Raw genomic sequence first — 17780 nt, 5'->3', positions numbered from 1 at the left:
GGTTGCCTCTGAAGTGCCATAGTTTTAGAGAAAGACGTAATTTTTCACGAATTTGATTTCGACACCTCAGATTTAGAACTTGAGGTCTCGAAATCAACCATCTAAACGCACACAACTTCGTTTGACAAGGGTGTTTTTTTCTTTCATTATTATCTCGCAAGTTCAATGACCGATTGAGCTCAAATGTTCACAGGTTTGTTATTTTATGCTTATGTTGAGATACACTAACTGTGAAGGCTAGTCTTTGACAATTACCAATAGTGTCCACTGCCTTTAAGCCCCTGTTGGGCAGAAGTCACACATTTACAGAGATAACGTTCACTTATGAGACACCCTTGCTTTCATCACCAGAAAGGATTAACTTAAAGGCTGTAGCTACCTTTTGTATGTAAAGTTTGTATGTGCTATAATTAAACTGTAGAAGTTTTCAGCTACATTACTCGTCAATATTAAAAAAAAAAAAAAAAAAGTGATTATCTCGATTCTTACAAAAGACATACCACTGTTATGTACATGTATTTGATTGCTTGTCTGTTTATTGTACGTTTTTATGAGTGTTTTGAATCTTCAATATAGCTCATAAAAATACTTTGGTGAATCGCTTTGATGCATTGCATAAGGTGCTATCGAATGCTCCATTCTTTTTATTGCCCCCCTCCTCTCTCATAACATTGATTTAATTTTCTTCTAGGTCTGTTGTGGTGACTTTTAAAACTGTGGCTCATCCTTCTTGGAGATGCCTGTATCAAAGAAATCATCATCATCTTCTTCTACTGGTTTGCTCTCTGGATCGTCTTTAATCGTTTTCTCTGTTGCCTCTTGCTCATTGTCACTTGTGTCTTTATCTGGGGCCTCATCCGAGGAGGGTTCGCTTTCTCCATCTTGGTCATCCGCATCCTGTGGCTTCTCTGAGAGCCCGTTCTCCTGTTCAGGTTCTGCTGGTATCTCAGCAGATTTGTGAGACGTCCCGCTTTGAGGACGATTGGTCGGAAGATCGGCTGGCTTGTCTTCTAGAGAGAGACCGTTGCTCTGAGATGGCACGGGGGAGGCTGGTGGAGGCTCATCCACATCGTCAATTTTGTGGTCAGTCTCAAGTTGATTGGATTTACTTGACGTTGGTCGACTACCCGCTCTTGAGCCTGAAGGTGAAGGCTGGGTTTCTGCGAGTGATTTCTTGGAGCTGGCTGAAGAAGTCCTAAGAGGTTGAGCTGCTTCCTCTTCGTCTGGACTCGCCGACCTCCTTTCAGACTTTAGCGATCCGACAGGTGAGGCTTGCGCTCTCAGAGAAGGCGAACGCCTGGAGGATCTTGAATTAGCTGGGGATGATGGTTTAACAACCTTGTCCTGGGAATCTGCTGGACTTGGTGAATTCCTTACAGACTTTTGAGATCCAACTGGTGAGGCTTGCTCTCTCACAGAACGTCTTGATGACTTTGAATTTGCAGGAGATGATGGTTTTTCCAGTGGTTGATTCCGCGTTGCTGAGCGAGTAGAGCTGGCAGATGGTTTCCGACTTCCTTCTTTCTCGGCTGACCCAGCTGACTTGACAGATATCTGAGACCTGTTCACAGAAGTACGATCAGCTGACTTATTGTTGCTATACAAAGACTGTGCTGATTTAATACTTCCTTGTGAGTTCTGATTGTTTTCATTTTTAGTTCCTGTGGACTTTTTGGATTTGCCAGACTGCAAGCTTGTCCTGGACTGTCCAATTGGAGCCTTCTTTTTGTCATTGTCTAGACTTTGGTGTAAAGATCCAAAGCTTGATGCCCTGTAGGCAGTTCCTTGATTTCCGGAAGCAGTTGACTTCTGCGAGACAGCTGAGGCAGTGCGACTGGACTTTACCGAAGCCTGACTTTGCTTCGATTGACTTGAGGCAACGGACACTCTGCTCTTAGCTGATATCTGAGATCGCTGAGAGGCAGAGCTTTTTCTTGAAGCATTTTGTGCAGCTTGCTCTTCTTCCTTCTTCTCTTCCTCCTCACGATCAGAGGCGCTGTTGGACTGATATGAATGATGAGACTTAGAGGAATGACTGTGAACAGAGTTCTGATCGCTATCCTTCTGTATCCCACCGCTGCCACCATTTTCCTCTTCCTCAGCATCACTGAATGCATCATCATCATAACTACCAGCATCATTGTCTTCACTACTGAGCTCTGCTGGAAGAGCAGCAGGTGCTCTCTCCAATGGTGGAGAAGGAGGTAAAGAAGCATCGTCTTCCTCTTTTGTAGATGATTGACGACTCGGCGGTAATGATTCCTCGCCCTCTTCTGAACCCGTCGACCGGTGACTCAGAGAAGACGCCAAAGATGCTCTCTCATCTTCATGGTTACTCTTTGAATCTTGTTCTGGCTGCTCTGCAGAATTACTCTGTTCTCCAACAGATGGATCTGCATTTTGATTTGTGTTGACGCTATCTTTTTCGTTTTGAGAATCCCGATAGTCAAATGCAGAGTGTTGATGCCTCTCACGCTCGAGCTGAGCAGAGCGAGCCGTCATCATAGAGTCCAAATCCTCCGTTGATTTGTTGTCACCATCTTCTTCCTTTGCTCTCTCGTCCTCGTTGTGTTCTGAGTCAGCCTCCTGCTCAGGCAGCTCAAGAAGCTGCTCTGAAGCCGGCAAAAGGGTAGTGGGCTGCTCCGTGCGGAAAGACTGTCTAGAACGAAGTGATCGCTGGGAATGTGATGAATGGCGTGAAGCGGGATCAGCATGGACTCTAGGGTCTTGAGGATCATGACCGTACAATGCTGTGGAGAGCTTGGACATGACAGAGGCTGAGCGGTCACTCTGTGTATCATCTTTTACCGGGACGGGAGGCTCTTCATGTTTACGGTGTGAAGGCTTCGGCCATTTTCTTGCACAATCTTCAGGTATTCCTACAAAGAGATGAAGAGAAAAACAGAGCCATTTAGGTTTGAAGAACAGCAACTTCATAAAGCTTCAAAGATAATAAACAGCTCTTTTTAGTAGACAGCTTCACGAGAATTTTTTTTCTTGATAGGGTCTGTACTAAGACCTGACATTTATCTAGAAAGGATGCAGTAGAGGGACATTTGTCTACAATAGATGGGGTAGCGGGACATTTATCTACAAAGGATGCAGTAGAAGAGACTTTTAAAAACACACAATTATTACACAAATGTTCCATGCTGGGGTGTGAACCTTCATGTAGTCAACTGGGGGAAATCCATCTGATTCGACTAGTAACTGAGCTAGAGTTTATAATTCCATGCACAATGAAAGGGTGTTGGTATTAACGGCACTAACATCATTCCTAACATGCAAACCCCACAAACATTTACAACAAACTTTAACATTATAAGTTCACAAATAGGGTACAAGTAAGTGGAATGGTTGAACTTGAAAGTAGAGCTTGGGCGGTGTGTTCTTGGCCAAATTCACTGTTCATAGGCCCGAACCATTATGAAACACAACCCGAGAACAATACACTCGGAACAAGATCACACACCACCTTTCATCTGGGGTTTCGAGAATAACACTTTACAAAATGGTGGCAGCATCTCAAGAGAATGAGTAAATTTAACAATCTAAAGTTAACATCAGACTAATAACAGTCATCCCAAAGAAATAGGTCGAAAGTAAGGGGTATTTCTACCGTCAGATTTTCCGACTATTAAAAAACCCAGCCTATTTGACTGATGCTACTGCGTAGTCACATTATATTGATCAGTGCCGAATCACTTTTTATGGCGCTATATCACATCGCGATTCTGCTTATTCTCAACTATCCACAAATAAGCCGCCTGAAATTCGGCCATAGATAGCACTTGTACATCCCTTATTACCAACAATGCCAAATGCCAATTGGATTTGGGATGTAGACTTGGGTGGAAAAACAAAATTATCATCCAGCCAGAAAATAGATAACTTGGCTGGTCATCCTTACTTGCAGCTGAGAAGCTAAATTGCGAAGGACATTTCAATGTGTTTGAGAAGTAGGCATGCAAAAGTGCCCTTTGCCAGCCAGCCCCCATCAATACAGAATAAATGAACAATTTACAAGGAACACAGGAACAGATTGAAATTGTTTGATTTTTTTCCGGAGAGAGGAAAACTTGAAGGTCCGGAGAAAAACCTTTGTGACATAAGAGACAACCAACAACTCTATTCACATATGAAAATCACATGCGAATAAAACCTACCACAATCAATGACTTTGTTATTATTTGTCTTGTTAGTCCAGTGATGTGTTTTTATAAACAAACAAACAAAAAATTAAACAAGATTGACTTGCAAATCTTCTGCTTAGTAAATCACAGAGCAGTGTTTTCAGGAGAGTTGCGTCAATCCGCTGTACATGCTAAAATAATTTTTGTGAAATTGTTTTACTAATTTCTCAGGAACTACAGCACCTAAGCAAGTAATATTTTAAGGGAAGTTTTCTACCATCAGTATCTTTAACCCGTGTAAGTTTAATGTAAATCTGTGGACTTTTGTGTCGTGCGAAAAGTACCCAAACCCTTTAAAGACACTGGACACTATTGGTAATTGTCAAAGACCAGTCTTCTCACTTGCTGTATCTCAACATATGCATAAAAATAACAGACCTGTAAAAGTTTGAACTCAATTGGTCGTGAGTTGTGAGAGAATAAGGGAAGAAAACAAAAAACCCTTGTCGCACAAGTTGTGTGCTTTCAGATGCTTGATTTCAAGACCTCAGTTTAGGTCTCGAATTCGATTAAAATATTTCAGTGAGAAATTACTTTTTGCTGTTCTCACAATGTTTTATACTATCCAGAGCTCTCCATTGCTCAGTACAAAGTAAGTTTTTATGCTAATTTTTTTATGGGAGTAATTACCACTAGTGTCCAGTACCTTTAAGCGTGACACTTAACCATTGCTGCTTCAACAATATCAAAACAAACACATACCTGGATCTAGTATTAATGCAGCTCCAGCCAGGATCCAATCTGCCATCGGAGCAGGGCATGCCAGCTCTAGAGTGAAAGCACAGATCTGCCTGGATCTATTCATGAACACAGGGCAGGTGTATCTGGCTAACTCTGGCCCCTCCGTTCGGTCCTTGGCTTGGTTCTCATCCTCATGATGGGAGGCTGGGTTTGCTGAGCTGACACTCCTCTCAGCATCCAGGGCGGGGGCATCGAGGCGAACTGGGCGTATGTAGATACTGGGCATCTTAACTAGGGTAGACCTATAACAATAACAGTGGTAACAGTTTCTTATAAAGCTCATTTTACAATAACCGTCTCAATGCGTTTTACATTAGTGCCCTAGTCATTGGGCCAATAACAATCCTTTAATCTTTCTCAGCTCCCTTTGGGCAACCGTGGCGCTCAAAAGGCTTTTTCATACACAATATCAACCTCTACCATCGCAATAACCAAATTATACCCCTGGGTGAGAAGAAGCAATTATAGTAAAGTATCTTGCTCAAGGATGCAAGTGTCAAGACCGGGATTCGAACCCACACTCTGAACATGACTTAACCACCAGAACTTGAATTTGATGCTCTTAACCACTCGGCCATGACGCTGTTGATTTAAAGACCGTAACTCACCCAGCGGTTCCGAGGCAGCCATGTTCCAGGTTCCAGCAAGCTCCTTCTAGCCAGACGTCTCGTAGATACATACCGCCCTCGTGGACGATCTCAAAGGAGTCTGTGTCTACAGTGGTGGACACCTCGCATGTGATACCAATCTGCAATGGGCACAATGACGAGAGAAATGGTTAAAAGGTACTGGATACCTTTATTTGTCAAAACCAGTATTCTCACTTGGTGTATCCCAACATATGCATGAAATATGAAAAAACCTGTACAATTTTGACTCAATTGGTCATTGAAGTTGCAAGAGAGTAAAGAAAGAAAAAACACCCTTGTTACACATTTGCTTGTTACACGGTCGATAACCAATCACGTGATGTGATACTAAGATGCATGTACTACATGTATGGCTACGCACTTTGCATGACGCACAGCACAGAGGTTAACATTAGTTTTGTTAACCAGTAAATTACCTTCATCGTCCCCACCATTGGTCGATTGCCAGCACTTTGTACTGTTAGAAACAGCCCCGTGTTCAAGGGAACAGTGAAGAATTGTTTCTTATTTGAACAACTGTTTGTCTGATTATTAAACTATGCCTACATCATCGTAATAATGTTTGAAAATGACAACAGAACAACTCCTTAGAAAAAAAAAAAAAAAAAAAAGTAAATATTCTTTATCCCCAATGCAAATTTAACATCTCTTATAACTCCTTAGAAGAGAAATACATGTTACCATGGTATAATAAAACAATTGTTGCATGCTGTGCATGGTGTTTTGTACATCCGACCGGGGCAAATGGCACCTTGGCTGCACCTCAAGTGCCATTTGGATGTACAAACACCTTGTACGTATAATGCATAAAATTTAAAATATAGTTAGAGAACCTTACCTGTGACATCATGCATCCTTCCAGGGCAGATTTCTCATGTCTAAGGGCTGTGAAGACGGCAGTGGGGTTAGCCAATCCACCCATCCACACTGACATCAGACTTCCTTTGGGTGGGGAGGGTCTGTCTGGATCCTGGGATGAGTTGGGAACCTTACCCTCTTTAACCCACGCTCTCAGCTGACTGTAACGTTTCAGAAGATCTAAGGAAGAACATTGATATCCAATCAAATTTTTCAAATTGGTTTAAAAAAAAAGGAGTTGACATAAAACATAAAATTACAAGAATTTAACAGCTGGACAGGTCTTTTCAGAATTAAGACATCCCCCGATTCCGAAAAAGTCTACTCATTTCATTTTATTTGCCAGCAAACATGAAAAACCACATGTATTAAAAAATTGCACATTAAAGAGTTACAAGAAAAAGCAATACAATGGTTATTAAAAGAATACAAATATGCAAAAACACAAGCAAATTACTGAGACACCAGGCCTGGACGCGGGCAGATACAAGGATTGTGAAGGAAACACCTCCAGTGGGGGTGGAACACAAAACACTAGAGACAAAACACAAGACAAGAACCATGGCAGGGAAAGCCAATAGCGACAGGAAGTCACTTTCAAAGTGGCTGACCTTTTGGTTCAAGATAATAACAAATATTAACAAGACAAAACACACCCTCCACAGGAGGAATATGTATTACCCACCATCCAGCCAAGCCAGGCAACTCAGAAATAAAAGACAAGCTAAAAATACCAATAATACGTTAACAAAATTAAATGTGGACTTGCCAGCTGATCGTAGAATATAAAGCGAGACAGTTCTCTAAAGAACAAAATCTACATGGCAAGTAGATACACACATGGTGTCTTTAAGACGCCCTTCGTCTCAAAAGCGCTATATAAAAGCTAAAAAGCACTATAAAAAAGCTGGTCATTCTTCTTCTTATTATTATCATTACCTGTGACCCAGGAATGAAGTGTATGTCCCAACGGCTGCCGATTAGGATGCACCCATGAGACTGGTACCAGCTCCTTCTGTAATGCTCTAGCACACTCAGTAAGACTGGGTGCCATACCTCTCTCCCCGCCCAGGAGGTGAACCATGAGCTCATGAAGTGTCTGACGGACATGACACAGCAGAGAGTTGAACCAGTGACACTCCTGTTGAAAGGTCAAGTAGTTCAAGTTTTAAACAGTGATATTAAAGAATTAATGTAAAAAGTTTAAAGGTATTAGTGTAACAACTAGGCCTCCTACATGCATAACCCCACCGTTTCTCTCTCTAAAACAATACAAAATCAAATCAGCATAGAAAGGGGTTGAACCAGTGACACTCCTGTTGAAAGGTCAAGTAGTTCAAGTTTAAAAAAAACAGTGATATTGAAGAAAGAAATACAAAATACAAAATTTAAAGGATTGTTTAGAGCAAAAACTAGGCCTATCTGTTTTTAGTAAAAGCCCCCCTCCCTCGCTCTCAAAAACAAAACAATAAAAAAATCAAAACCATGTAGGAAGGACTTAAACTAGTGAACCAGTGACATTCCTGTGGAAAGCTGAAGTAGTTCAAGAATAAAACAGTGATACAGACAAAATACAGATTTACACATCTGTAAACAGCGTTACAATAATAAAATCACAGTCTGAGTTGATATACAAACTCTGTCTAAAAACCAAGAGAAAAACACAAGCAGGAGGGCGATTGAACCACTGACACTCCTGTGGAAAGCTGAAGTAGTTCAAGAATAAAACAGCAATAAAGACAAAATGCAGATGAATACATCCGTAAACAATAATAAATACAGTATGAAATGATACAAACTCTCTGTTTAAAAACAAAGAGAAAAAAAACAAGCAGGAGGAGATTGACCCACTGACACTCCTGTGGAAAGCTGAAGTAGTTCAAGAATAAAACAGCAATAAAGACAAAATGCAGATGAATACATCTGTAAACAATAATAAATACACAGTCTGAAATGATACACAAACTCTCTGTCTAAAAACAAAGAGAAAAACACAAGCAGGAGGGCGATTGAACCAGTGACACTCCTGTGGAAAGCTGAAGTAGTTCTAGAATCCAACAGCAATAAAGACAAAATGCAGTCACACATCTGTAAATAATAATGAACACACCGTCTGACATAATGTACAAACTCTCTGTCTAAAAACAAAGAGAAAAACACAAACAGGAGGGCGATTGAACCAGTGACACTCCTGTGGAAAGCTGAAGTAGTTCTAGAATCCAACAGCAATAAAGACAAAATGCAGTCACACATCTGTAAATAATAATGAACACACCGTGTGACATAATGTACAAACTCTCTGTCTAAAAACAAAGAGAAAAACACAAACAGGAGGGCGATTGAACCAGTGACACTCCTGTGGAAAGTTTAAGTACATGTAGTTTAAGTATGAAACAGTGAGAAGGAAAAAATGAAGATATATAAAATTTGAACAGCTTTACAGTCATAAATTGATAGTCTGACATGTCCATTTCCCCTCTCTCAAAACAAGCAAATAAAAAGGTGAGAGTTGAACCTGTGACACTTATGTGAAAGTTTACGTCGCTCATCTTTAACACATTGACAAGGACAAAATGCAGATTCAAACTGCACACAGCACAGACGCTCAGTTTGATTTGTCAATTTTCCTCTCAATAGAGAAAGAAAAGGAATAACAAGGAGGGGTGGAACCAGTGACACGCCTGGCGAAAGTTCAAGTCGTTTAAGTAAAGAGAAAGCGACAACAACAAAATGCAGATTAAAACAGCAAAATTAGAAGAATAGTTATGCAGTCTGGCTTAATTCACAACTGCTATCCCCCCAAAAACGGGGAGGGAGTTGAACCCCCGACCCTCCTGCCAAAAGTTCAAGCAGTTCAGGTATACAACATTTCTTAAGAAAAAAAGTCCACAAGACTATGCATTAATATGTAGTTGGACATCACATACAATTTATATCAATACGAAAGAAAAGCAAACAAAACAAGAGGGAGTTGAACCAGAGTCACTCTAACCTAAACATTCAAGTGGTTCAAACATAAGACAACAAAATGCAAATTTAGGAGGATTTGCAACAATAAATATTTAGTAAACACAACAGTGATATGGACAAACACAAAGCAAATGAAATCATTTCAAGAGGTTATAGGTATAAATACATATCGCCAATTCTCCTGTAAAACTGACGGAAAGGAAACGCTTGTGCAGTATTTTTTTTTACCTGCAAGAGTACATAGCCAATGGACTGTGGCATTTCTGCACTTGTCACACTCAGCAAGCTCATCAGTGAAGGAGCGTGGTATGGGAACGTGTAACGCTCCTTTTCATTTACCACCTGTAGAGGGAGCTCTCCAAGGTCAAGCATCGGTGGTAGCTGCTCTATTACGCCGTCCATCGCAGCCTGCACTTTGGTCATGTTGAGGGCGCTCTTTGTAGGATCGTGAAGCGCAGAGGAACCAGTGTGTTGTAGCTCGTACAGGGTGTCGAGGTGGTGTAGAAAGTCATTGCCACTGTGGAATAAAAAATTAATAATAACTTCATGATTAAACTTGACGACTACAAACTACTGTGACTAAACTATAGTAATAACTAGTCTTTCTAGCGCTTTATCTACGAGCATTTCATTTAATTCTATTAATCAAATCTGTTTGTAAAGCCTAGGACTCTCAGCAAAAATTAAATAATGACTGTACTAGCCTAGAACCTCATGGAGAGAAGACAAGGAAGGAAGTTTCATCTTTAGATGTGGGAGGGAAAACCCAGAGAATACTTCCAAGGAAAACCCACACAGTCAGGTAGGTTGTAAAAAAACCCAATCCACGCAGTACCCCTGGCAGGATACGAACTGGGGTCCCAGAGTTGAAAGGTGAGGAAAGATACCATCATACCAACACAATCTCAAAGCACCTATTGTTAGGACTACAAGACAGGTTTTCGGGGCTAAAAACATTCCTTTAATCTTTTTCAGCTCCCTGGTCTACCATGGTGCTCCACGGCTTTTTCATACACAATATAAACTTCTCCCCTCACAGGTACCCACTTATACCCCTGGGTGAAGAGAAGCAATTATACTCAAGCATCTTGCTCAGTGTGAACCCATGCCATAACCACCCTACCTGATTTTGTTGACGACTTTGCAAATTCCCTCATCCAGACTCAATGCTTTCACCGTTTCACGCCCATCCACCCATTTATCCTCAAACCAGCGGGCGTAATCCGTTGGGTCCACGTTAGCAGGAGGGGTTGGGAGGGGTACACCCCCTAGGTTCAGTGACTCTGATTGGCTGGTAGTGGTTGATAGAACTTCTTGTACGATGGTGTTGAGGTAAAGCCGGTCCCAGTCGCTGGTCAGAGCGTTTCCATAAACAACCTAAAACAAAAAAAAAGGTATGTGATAATTTAAAATGCCTTGTAATAGTAGGATTTTTCAACAGAAACCATGTAAAGTGCCAAGGTTAAAACCTTAAAGATAACTGATCCTAATTATGTGTAAAAAAAACATAAATTTTTCAAACAAGACAAAGTCATGTATTACTAGAATTTGTCGAAAAAAATCAGACTCAAAACTAAGAATCGGACTCAAGCCCCATCACTTAAAATTCTGACTCCAACTAGACCCAAGTGAAATGAGACTGGGGCCCGACCCGAGTGACTCAAGACTTAGACTTGAACTCAATCCAAATCACTCAAGATCCTGGGTCTCACTTGGACTAGACCCAGCAAGTGACTTGAGGCTGGGACTCGACCCCAGTGAATTGAGACTTGGGCTAACCATCAGTTGGGGAGGTAGTGCTTTCTGCTCTACCAGCCAGGCTTCTGATGGACGATACCCAAGCCTACATCTGTATGGACTGTAAAGGGGGTAACCCTGTTTCAGCCACAGGAGTAGCTGGCAACGGCCTCTGGAAATTAAGTTGATTGTAGCCCACACCTTGAAGTGGCCTTCAGGCCTTGTGTGTCCGGCGACTTGCATAAAAAAAGGAACTTTTACTTTACCTCTGCCAGAAGTCTACACAGCTCCTCTACGGCAACGACCTTGCTACCTTGACCTTCGACACTTGACCCCAGTATGACATCCATGGCATGGTTAGGCTGGATTTGGCTGAAGCCATACCAGCGCGTCAATCCACGAGTACCGAACATCTGTCGAGCGGCTAGTAGGCCATGAACGACGCATGCTCCAAAGGCGGCTCCGCGTATGTACATGGTAGATTGGTCCTGGACTCTTTTCCAGTTCATTGGTGTGACTGCGTCGAGAGCTGATACAATGGCTGAGGGACGATAGTTATAATATCATGTTATAAAACGCAAAGAAAACTGACTGGGAAAAGTTTTAAATGATTTGGGGTTGAGCAAAGACAAAAATTACTGGAGCAAGATTTGAACCATTAACATCTGATTAAAAGGCTGGGTCACACAAAAAAAGTTCTCAAAACGTTCGAACCGGTCCAAAGTAGCTTGTAAGGGAATGCAACTTATATATTTAAAACATCAAGTTACAAATCACAAGGGAAGCCGACAGGGTAGATTTTATATGACTTGAGGTTGAAGAAAGAAAAAACGACTGGAGTGGGATTTGAACCAACGGTTGAATAATAACTACATTGTAGATTTATATAACGCAAAATTACCAAAGGATGAAAGGTGCTTAAAGGCAGTGGACACCATTGGTAATTACTCAAAATAATTATCGGCATAAAACCTCACTTGGTAACGAGTTATGGGGAGAGGTTGATAGTATAAAACATTGTGAGAAACGGCGTACTCTGAAGTGACGTAGTTTTCGAGAATTTGATTTCAAGTTTAGAATTTGAGGTCTCGAAATCAAGCATCTGAAAGCACACAACTTCGTGTGACAAGGGTGTTTTTTCTTTCATAGTTATCTCGCAACTCCGACGACCAATCAAGCTCAAATTTTCACAGGTTTGTTATTTAATGCATATGTTGAGATACACCAAGTGAATGGACTGGATTTTGACAATTACCAATAGTGTCCATTGTCTTCAAGGGAGAGCACAGCTACATTTTGAAAAACAAATGTCCAATTTCATGGCTCTACTTCGAATTAGCGCTTACGGAGGCAGGGAACTTACAGCAGGCTCGACTCATGGGTTAGCGGCGAATTTTGGTTTTTGCGCGTGCGTACTCCTACTAGGCATTCTCTGCTTACAAGGCTAGCGCAGGAATTGGGCGCTTGCACGTACATGGGGAATCGTGATCATCAGCGCAGAACTCGGCGGTAAGCAGAGCGATGAAATATGGCCAAGATGTCTAGTGCCTTTAACATAACTTTCATCCCCTCACCTGTTTTTAAGAGATCATCCAGTGAGGTATCAGCGATGGGTACTTCAGGTCCTGGTTGGGCAGGATCCTCTGATCCGAGGAGCTCATCGTTTAGGTTATCCCAAGAGATTATGCGTAGAGCTTGGAGTAGAGCATCAGAGAGCTTCCCACTAGGCTCTGATGTCAGCCAGATGCAGAATCGAGACTTGGAGTCTGTGTTGATGGGGTTAAGTCCCAATGGACCTGTACAACCACAAACATGCATTGCAAAATTTGAATAATAATAATAATAACAATAATAATAATAATAATAATAATAATAATAATAAAGGGCACTCATATAGCGCTTCATACAAAGGTCCCAAAGCGCTTTACAAATAAAGAAAAGTTAATGAGTAAACAGGTGAGTTTTCAGCAGGTGTTTGAAAATGTTCTCGTTTGGAGCAGTTCTGATGTTGTGAGGCAAGTTTTTCCAGAGCGACCAAGAAGAATATGAGTACGAAGAGGTAAATTTAGATGAACAACTGCATTTCTATAGTGCCTAACACCTCCAAAATAAAGTCTCTAAGCGCTCAGAGGAATAAAATAAAATTACATATACGATGAATTATAAAAAAATGTTTTGAGAAGACTCTTTAAGCGTGAGCTGTGGTAGCTCCATAAAATGAGGTGCAGCAAATTGAAAACTACTGTACGTTCACCATATGTCTTGTAGGGATTACAAGGATGTCTTTTTTTAGCAAAACAGAGGTTATTAGTTTTGAACACAACTCAACTGTTGGAAATTATTTGTGGCAAATTTGTGACGTCAAAATTGATATCGCATTTGCATGCACAGGAAGTATGAACTGGGCTTTATATTCCAATCTCACCTCCAGTATTACCAACTCTGATAAGTTGATGACGGAGACCAGCCAGTAGGTTAGCCGAGGCTAGATGGAGATCTTCTATAACTAGCCATCCGTCGTTATCAGCTGCCGTGTCGATAGCGATGTCGATACGAGACTCTGCCCCGTCACCGAGGGTAATACAGTTAAAGCTGATGTTCTTGGTCTGGGGTTGATAACGAATCAACAGAAGAAGTATAATTAACAGGTTCATTTAAAGTGCACATCTAAAGGTGCGTTCGATCAGCTTCCCTGTGGCTACCCTCCGGTACTCATTCGGGTGAGCCCCTGACATGAGCTAATCGAACGATCACATTCACCCTCTTGTAGTGACGTCATGCACCTCGGGCCAGCCCCAAGTGACCCGTTCCACAAGCAGGGCATTTGGGGCTGACCCGGGTGAGCCACTGGAATGGGGCAGACCGGGGGCAACCCGGGGAAGCTAAGCGAACGCACCCTTAGAGAGGTTTGCGTTGCCACCATGTGAATATCTGTTTTCGAGTAGTGTTGGTTTTGAAAAGAAGCGGTGGTTAATGACTGAACATTTCAAAACTATGCTTTGATCATCTTCAGGAGAATGCTGGATTCTGTTGCTGGAAGCTGCTTTGGAACTTGGCTCAGTGGTGTTGGAAGGTGGGAACTGGATGTAAATCAAGGCTCTTGACAAACAAAGTTAATGAGTTAAATATAAATAATAGTTCAGTCTTCAAACATGCACAAAATAGTTAATGGCCTGATGTTTCGACCCTAGCAGAGTCTTTCTCGACAGCTAAATGACAACACAATACACAATATCAACAGATAACAAGTGTAGAACAACATGTAATAAACAAGACAAAATTAATGACACAAGAAACCAGGGAGGTAAGGAAGATCACCAAGGGTTGCTGCAACAGAGTGGATATAAAGTCTTAGAATTAGAAGTATTATCACAGTTATGCAATTTAATTCTCACCTGAGCAATTCCTCGCAGCACGTCAACAGGTCTCGTCTTCATTTTCAGGCTACCAGGGAACTGTTGGTTCCCGAAAGCCGGTGTCGGCGGCAGCAGCACCAATACTCCAAGTAGTCTCTCCTTGCTACCCAGAATGCTTCCGATGGAGCTCGGGTGGCTGGTAACCGAGGTCAGGTGCCGTGTCACGTAGCGTCTGGCCGTTGACGGGAACCGGTCAGGGCGTAGGAGACGCAGGAGTATAAGCTGGTGGAACTCGGTTAAGCTACCCAGGTCTGGGGTGGACTGAGCAGAAGTCTGCCCCTCGTTATCAACTGGCCTATGTTCCTCTAAAGAATACACGAAACCAAACAGTTTGCTTCAAATTCCAGAATTCTTGTACATTATTGAGTTTAAAATTAAAAATTTCAGGAAAATGTCTGGTTTTAGAACTGTAGCGGCAAAACCACAAAAAAACATCAGGAAGATGTAAATTTAGGATACTTTTGTTACTATGCAATCCTTTGGTCAATGGGCTGCTGTGGGCACTTTGGTCTCATTAGATAGGTTTTGTTGGCGTACGGTTAGCGCAGCGACCACTTTAAGTGGCTGTGACATCATCACTCTTTGCGTGTTTAAGACGTTTTACACAATCTGATTAAGTGTAACGTTTTCTCGACACAAGTAGCAGCGGCACTACACGTAAAAACAAAAACGAGTAATAAAACTTACTCAAGGTCTGCAATGTCCTCTAATTTTTGAGAAGGAAAACAAATCAACCTTTATAATTCATTGGATGTTGGATTCCTTTGGTGCTGTATTAGTTTGGGTTCTCTGTTTTGCTATTTTGAATATTGGGCCTCCTGTAGCTTTTTGAAAACGTAACCTGGTTGTCATCGAAAACTGTACACAGCCGCATCAGAACGGTTACGCATATTGATAGCTCAAAGTGGTAGTACACTCTAACCGTGTATGAACAAAACCTCGCTAATGTCTGCAAAATGGGTCAATAAGAAATTGTACTCTCTACCTTCTTCTGATGTCATTGGTCGATACGGCATTGGCTCATTTTCGGGTTCAGCACACTTGTACCACGCCTCCCACTCACTGCTCCTCTGTGCAAACTGTACACATAATCCATCAAGGGGACCAGGCAAGACAGATATGGCCATTAGGTCTTCCCACTTGTCTTGCGTTAGGAAGCAGGGGACCGGTGAATCGCAGTCAAAATCTTCAAGGGAAAGCTCCATGTTGCCAAGCCCTGGGTTACCTTAGGAGAAAAAAAAAATCATTGATTGTTAAGTTTTGTTATTTTCAATTTTATTTAAAGGGTAAGGGTTTGTTTGACAAAAAAAAAAGTGCAAAGATTTACACAAACTTGCACGGTTTAAAGATACTGATAATAGAAAGCTTCCCTTAAAACACTATTTGCTGAAGTGCTGTAGTTTTTGAGAAATGAGTAAAACAATTTCACATAAATAATTTTTGTTTCAGTGAGGCGGAAATTGAGAAATTGATTACGGTTTACAAGGTGCTGCGGCGCATTCAACAGCCACTGCCAGACACACCAGGACAAATCCATTCTCTTTGCAATAAAAGTGTAACTGGGCTCTTTTACTGCATTTCACAAGGGATCGGAGTGAAGTCCCATTCAAAGGACAAAGCAATAAGTTAAGTGTCTTGTTTTTAGGGACACAAGTGTCATGACTGGGACTCGAACCCACACTCTGCTGATCCGAAACACCACAGCTTGAGTCTGGTGTTCTTCACAACTCGGTCTTGACATGCCAATAAGGTATAGAGTTTAAAGTTTAAACCCATTATACACTTTCGGTACAGAAAAGAAAAAAAAAGTTCACAGATTTACAAATAATTTACAGGGTTTACAGAAGGTAATGGTGAAAGACTTCTCTTGAAATATTATTCCATGAAATGCTTTACTTTTTGAGAAAACATTAAAACAATATAAATTCTCGATAGCAAGAATTACGGATTTATTTTAAACACATGTCATGACACGGCGAAACGTGCAGAAACAAGAGTGGGTTTTCCCGTTATTTTCTCCCGACTCCGATGACCGATTGAGCCTAAATTTTCACAGGTTTGTTATTTTATATATAAGTTGTGATACACGAAGTGTGGGACTTGGACAATACTGTTTACCGAAAGTGTATAATGGCTTTAAATGATATATTTTCCGACTGTTTCCACCATACCTTGTAGTAGGAGGGCTAATTCTTCCTCTGAGAATAGTTCCGTTGTCTCGTACTGGATATTCAGACAGAGCATTGTGGAGAACAGCAGACGGTGCTCCTCGTACAATGACCTTCAAAAAATAAACACAAATGTTTACAAAATTGAGAGCTTAAAACAATTTGAGATCATGTTCTATCAGCATAGCCTCATCTACAGACAACCATTCGTCAGGCTGACTGATACCTCTCTAGCCCTTTCCCAAGAGCTGTTTGTATTTGGAACAGGCTACCAGTGGCTGCAGTCACTGCAACAAATCTGCAAGGGTTCCAGAAAAAAAGCACTGCCATATAACAGGGATGGAGCTTCCAATCTGTCTCAGGACAAATTGACAATATCATAATCTTTATAAGCAGAATCTTAAGTAGGATTTGAAACTTTGCATGGTGGAAATACGATATAGAAAGGTTTGCGGTAACACCATGTAATGACTATCTCTAATGAGTTGGGGTGATTCTGAAAAAGAACCGTTGGTTTCAACTCAACGTTTCAAGCAGAATCTTGACAGCACAAACATAGAGCACATATGGATTTTGCAACCCGCCCTCTCCAGGACAGCAGGAATGCTTGTAAGAGAGTATAATACTTCAAGATTCAAGACCAGGCAAGTTGAGTCAGTCAATGAGCCAATTTGTTGAGTTTCTACAATGGTGACTTGAGTGAGAGAAAATAATTGATTAACTACAATAGAAACGGTCACTGTCTTAAGATTTTGATGAATTTTGATGATACAAAGGCCAAGAGCCAGGGGTGCGTTTCACTTGCGCATACATTGCAAACGTTTGGCCACAATTTTGAGTGGAACGAGTTGCGTGTCGCCACCGTTGACGAACGTTGGCAGCCTTAGCCTTAGGCGAACATACTTCTGAGGTGTTGGTGGGTGGTTTTCAAATGACGGACAAAAGCAGACGATTTGATGAGTTTCAATTGAGTAACTGATAACTGTCTGATGTTTTGATAGATGGTTTGAGTTAGGCAGTCAACGATTCATTCATGTACAATTTGTA

At 41.4% G+C, this 17780-nt stretch overlaps 1 protein-coding gene across 1 annotated transcript in view; it reads right to left on the bottom strand.

The window, feature by feature from the left end:
• Positions 1-218: 218 nt before the first annotated feature.
• The window catches only part of LOC117301820 (dynein beta chain, flagellar outer arm-like), a 106591-nt gene continuing 89029 nt past the window's right edge, over positions 219-17780 (bottom strand). Inside the window, exons 75-87 of the mRNA XM_033785820.1 lie at positions 16737-16846; positions 15551-15790; positions 14545-14870; positions 13575-13749; positions 12724-12945; positions 11416-11690; positions 10536-10789; positions 9641-9929; positions 7382-7583; positions 6423-6622; positions 5543-5682; positions 4896-5176; positions 219-2879 (exon numbers count right to left, since the gene is read on the bottom strand). Of these exons, the coding sequence (XP_033641711.1) occupies positions 709-2879; positions 4896-5176; positions 5543-5682; positions 6423-6622; positions 7382-7583; positions 9641-9929; positions 10536-10789; positions 11416-11690; positions 12724-12945; positions 13575-13749; positions 14545-14870; positions 15551-15790; positions 16737-16846 (4885 nt within the window). The 3' untranslated portion in view covers positions 219-708. The remainder of the gene's footprint in view (positions 2880-4895; positions 5177-5542; positions 5683-6422; positions 6623-7381; positions 7584-9640; positions 9930-10535; positions 10790-11415; positions 11691-12723; positions 12946-13574; positions 13750-14544; positions 14871-15550; positions 15791-16736; positions 16847-17780) is intronic.

Source organism: Asterias rubens, chromosome 17 (genome assembly GCF_902459465.1).
Source record: "Asterias rubens chromosome 17, eAstRub1.3, whole genome shotgun sequence".
NCBI classification, from domain to species: domain Eukaryota; kingdom Metazoa; phylum Echinodermata; class Asteroidea; order Forcipulatida; family Asteriidae; genus Asterias; species Asterias rubens.
Note: the sequence above shows the minus strand (reverse complement) of the source record. Positions and strands in the feature narration are given on the sequence as shown.